General features: G+C 38.3%; 1 protein-coding gene and 1 non-coding gene across 2 annotated transcripts in view; both read right to left on the bottom strand.

The window, feature by feature from the left end:
• Window positions 1-762, bottom strand: part of LOC111474120 (major extracellular endoglucanase-like) — a 2,725-nt gene extending 1,963 nt beyond the window's left edge. Inside the window, exon 1 of the mRNA XM_023119371.1 lies at window positions 614-762. Coding sequence (XP_022975139.1) covers window positions 614-762 — 149 coding nt within the window. The remainder of the gene's footprint in view (window positions 1-613) is intronic.
• A 3,285-nt stretch (window positions 763-4,047) lies between these two features.
• TRNAR-UCU lies at window positions 4,048-4,120 on the bottom strand. Its single transcript has one exon. It is a non-coding gene; the product is annotated as a tRNA-Arg (tRNA).
• Window positions 4,121-4,723: the final 603 nt, after the last annotated feature.

Below are 4,723 nucleotides of genomic sequence, written 5' to 3'. Positions count from 1 at the left end.
AAACGAGAGGGATCGTGAGGATATGATAGCTAAGAAATACTTTAGAACATGGATAGTCACTCCATATACCAATAAGGTTCATTTTCCTTTTCGACAGCACAATTATAAGAACTTCACGGTTAGGTATGTGTTGCTTGGAGCAATTCTATGATGCACGTAACCTGTGGAGAATTTTTCTAGGACGCATGTGAGCAAGGAAAAAAACATGCAGGAAGAACTCGAGTTAGTTCGTGGGAATAGCTTTCACTCTTAGAAACAAAGAGTAGGCAACGTGACCATGTCAAATCCTAGACATGAGTCGTTACAAAGGTTTGGGAGTCACACTCACTCATGGTCAAACAAATTCACTGTCAATCCAACGTACTAATATAGTTACATAAGCAAAGTAAAAAGTAATATAATCCAAAAAATGTAAAAACAACCTACGTACCATAATTAAAAATTTTAATACTACTCGTAATTCAACACTACGAACCTAATAGCCATTTGGTTTCAAATTCCTCCCATAATTCTTCATTAATCATAAATTTTTACATGCTTATCACAACCTTCCCTTTTAGTCATTTGGGTTTTAGTATTGAAAGTAGATGAGCAGTTCATTTTTACCTCAAACCTTTTCTTGATGAAACCCACTATTTTGACCCTTCCTGGCATTTTCGTGTGCCTACTGATATTCAAACCTCCCGACTTCAAATCCTCCATCAAACTCAGACCCTCATCCATTTCCTCCGCCTCGATCTCCACCGTCACATTCGTCGCCATCGTGTCCTTTGCCTTCGTCAATCCGCCGGCGTCTCCCCCTCTCCAATCACCTCGCCGTGGTAGTAAATCACCGTCGTGGCTTTTGAGTATTTGAGCGATGCGACATTAGGATTCCGCACGAAGACACTAGCCACAACGAGTATGCCACCGTCTGAGAAGGAAGAATGGTGAGTTTTAAATGATTATTAAGATAATTAGATGAAAGTTTTGGTGTTATGGATCACTCATGGACTAAAGATAGTACCCCCAACACTTAAACAAATGCTTCCACTTAATCGAGAGAGTGAATCAAGGTTAATTGGTTGCTTCTCAATCTAACCCTCCATTATAACAAATCAAACATTTATATATTTCTTTAGTTAGAATTTGAAACTAAAGCTCGTTTCTTGCGGATCCAAATTCTAAAGCACCAATACCATACATAATGCTACATCCCGTATCAGGGCAATGTGTCAAATCCGAGGATAAAGGAGAAGTTTAACTCGGCGATTGTGCCACTCCGAACCAATGGAACCATAGTGCAGATGCAAGTCCGATGAAGTTGTTGTCCTACGAGCAGCGTTTGAAATCTGTCGGAGATGGAAAAGCACCGGTGGTATCCGACGAATGCTCTGGTGATGGAAGCAATTGGACGGTGGCTTCGAAAGCAAAATTTTAGACGGAAATTTTGTAGGGAGTGACACATATTTAGTTGGCCACTCTCCACCCATATTTATAATAATTTATATTTTAAACAGGGGATTTGTTCACAATAAATAACAACCTTATTTTATAGGCACTCAGAATTCAGTTATTCTCTCTCTCCTTTGTTACGCATTTTTCTTCCAACAATAAATTTCCTCTCACCGAATAATACAACAACTCTTCAGCGTTTGTCATAGTTGTGGGTGAGGCTGACTCTCTTTGCAGGCACTCCACCGCCGACTATTTTCTTAGAAGGGCACTTTTGCCCTATTGTGGCCAACTTGGCCCCAGTGTGTGTATCCTCTGTGGATCACATAAACTAGTGCACCCCTCGAGGTGGGGCTCGCAAGCCCAGCCGCGACACTCTTTGGTCGCAACCACTTCTCCAGTGAACTAGTGCACCCCTCGGGGTGGGGCTCGCAAACTCAATCGCGACACTCTTTGGTCGCGACCACTTCTCCTGTGAACTAGTGCATCCCTCGGGGTGGGGCTCGCAAGCCCAGCCGCAACACTCTTTGGAAGCGACCACTTCTCCTATTGAGCAAAGTCAAACTCTTTGACAGTCTCTTCAGTTGTTGGCGCTGTCTTTTGGCCAACTGTTTGTACTTTGCCACCTTCGCGTGACTATTGTTGTACTTGAACTTCTAGCTTGATGCTCACTTCTCGAGTGGATATTGGTTTTGACATCTGTTTGTGGAGTCATCCACCCTAGGCACAAGGTGGTGGCTCAAGGAATACACGTGTGCTAGTATGCCCGAATACCTTTACGGGGTGAGAGACTTATTGATGTTGCTCTCCCCCTCTCGAACTCAGCTGCCTCTTTGCAGCAACGTTGTCCCCCCCATAAGGACTTACATTGTGTACAATTTTTGTACTTGGGCGACGCTTGTCTTTTCTCGACTCTCGGCTTCTCTGCTTGCAACCAGTGACACTATTCCTCTAATGTGAATGGTTCTTTGGAAGGCACCGTCATGGTGCTTTCTGTTTCATCTATCTTGTCTTACTTCGAAACTGCAAGCTCAAGCTGTCTAGCAACCACCTCAAGCCATCATCCTACACAAATAATGCTAGACATGAATGTCGTAACGATCCTAGTTTTCTATTAACCTAAAGTTGCTACCACATGCATGATGTAATACCTTGAGTGGAAATATTCTTTAAAAACGTATTCATAAGACAATACCATGGACTTATATGTCTAAGAAAAGATCTTTAAAACCGTATTAAAAGAATAAATTAAAAATGGACATAACAAAAAAAAAAAAAAAAAAACAATACCCTATACTAACCTATACTCTTCAAAACTAAATACGACTATCCTATGCATGTGTCATCGTCTTTAAATTTGCGATGTCGCCATCAACCGTGCAAGGGTGCCTTGCATTTACCTGAAATATAAAAGTAGCACGTGGCTTGAGTATTTTAAGAAATACTCAATAAGTGACACCACTATTGGGGTTAGATGCAAACACATGCAATGATGAATGAGACCAATCATTTAAAACCTATTTCCTGAGGTAACTATCCTAAGCGGTCATTAGATGTGTATTTACTATTCTACACACAACCCATACGTACAAATATGGACGACCCACCAGTCACTTCGCACACCCGATAGGAATAGTGACCATCATACCATCATGTTAAAAATGACGATCATTTTTCTTTTCATAACATACGCGTCCGTACGCATCATAAAGGGGAAAAATATCCCAATGCATGTTTACAAAACTCTTCACAAAATTGTTTTAAGAAAATTTTAGATTAAAGAATTTTAATATAAAATTCTAAAAATAATGATAAAGTATTCAAAGTTTTAAATTACCAAAATACCACTCAACTAAAAAGAAATTAATGAAATACCAATTTTCAAAGAATTGTAGGACTGAGATCCGCGTACCCAAAATCCTTCCATCTTCAAATCCAACTATTAACTTGAAACTTTAGTATGATCATGAAATTTTAGCATGATCAAGAAAACTAAAGGTAACTCAGATTCAACAGCTAGATTTAAAGAACGAAGTAGGTAAGCCTTTGATCGAGGAGATATTTCGAAAAGAAATTTCTAAAAAATGAACTTCAAATTCACAACGATTTGGAGGTTTCACTTTTAGTTTAAACTTATTCCGTAAAGTATTAAGTAGGGGCTTTCATTTGAAACAAGAATTAAGTCTTGAACATTCTTTAAGCTCGAGTTGAAAGCTTTTAGATTATGGGTTCCATTGCTCTCGGGTTTTCCAAAATTAAGAGACTACGGTCCATCAAATTTCCTCAAAGCAATTCTTACAACTTTGAAATTAGCTCCCCAACAAGTTTCATGAAGACACCGAGAGTTGAAAACATCTCAAACACATTACCTCAATTTAAGTTTTCATGGCCGTGGGAGGGAATAAATTTAAAATTTCAATTCGAGACTACAAGAAAATTTATCTCTCCAAACTAATACCCACCAGTTTCTAGGCACTCAATAAGAATTCTCATGAAGACAACGAAAGCTAAAGACATCAAGATCAAGGAGAATCGAAGAAAAAACTTATAAATTCGTTTTTTATGAATTTTAGAAAAATAAACAATTCCATGTTGACCATTAGATAAAGCTTACACGCCCAGTGGGACTCGAACCCACAATCGCCTGATTAGAAGTCAGATGCCTTATCCATTAGGCCATGGGCGCCTTTTATTATGTGATAACTCGTATACAAATTGAATTTTCAAGAGCATGGAGCCCATTGATTTTGTTACAAATCTCTTGAATTGGATCTTTTCTTAGAATAGAGATTTCTTTGGTTTCGAAGTCTTAAAACCTTGGTTCTTTGTTCTTAGCATTCTTTGTGTCTTGGCATTGTTTTGGTGTGTGATAAGCTTACTAAATACATGTTCCTAAGGTGGCAACACTTTATCGGAGGCATCTAAAATATCGAGATGCATGTTGAGTATTCAAAAGTTTTAAATTACCAAAATACTTTTAAACTAAAAAAAATTATGAAAATATCAATTTTCAAAGAATCATACGTTCGAGATTAGCCTGTACAAAACCCTTCGATCTTCAAATTCAACTATTAGATTGAGCTCTAATTTTAACAGGATCAAGAAAACTCGAAGTAACTCAGATCCAACAACTAGATTTAAAGAAAAAAGTAGGCAAGCCTCTGATCGGAGAAGATATTTTCAAAAGAAATTTCTAAGAAATGAACTTCAAATTCAGGATGAGTTGGTGGTTTCACGGCAAATTTAAGCTTCATCTATAAAGTATTAAGTAGGAGTTTTCAAGTATTAA

The sequence above is a fragment of the Cucurbita maxima genome, unplaced genomic scaffold (assembly GCF_002738345.1).
Source record: "Cucurbita maxima cultivar Rimu unplaced genomic scaffold, Cmax_1.0 Cma_Scf00253, whole genome shotgun sequence".
NCBI lineage: Eukaryota > Viridiplantae > Streptophyta > Magnoliopsida > Cucurbitales > Cucurbitaceae > Cucurbita > Cucurbita maxima.
The sequence above is the reverse complement of the archived record's forward strand: the minus strand, read 5'-3'. Positions and strand labels throughout refer to the sequence as shown.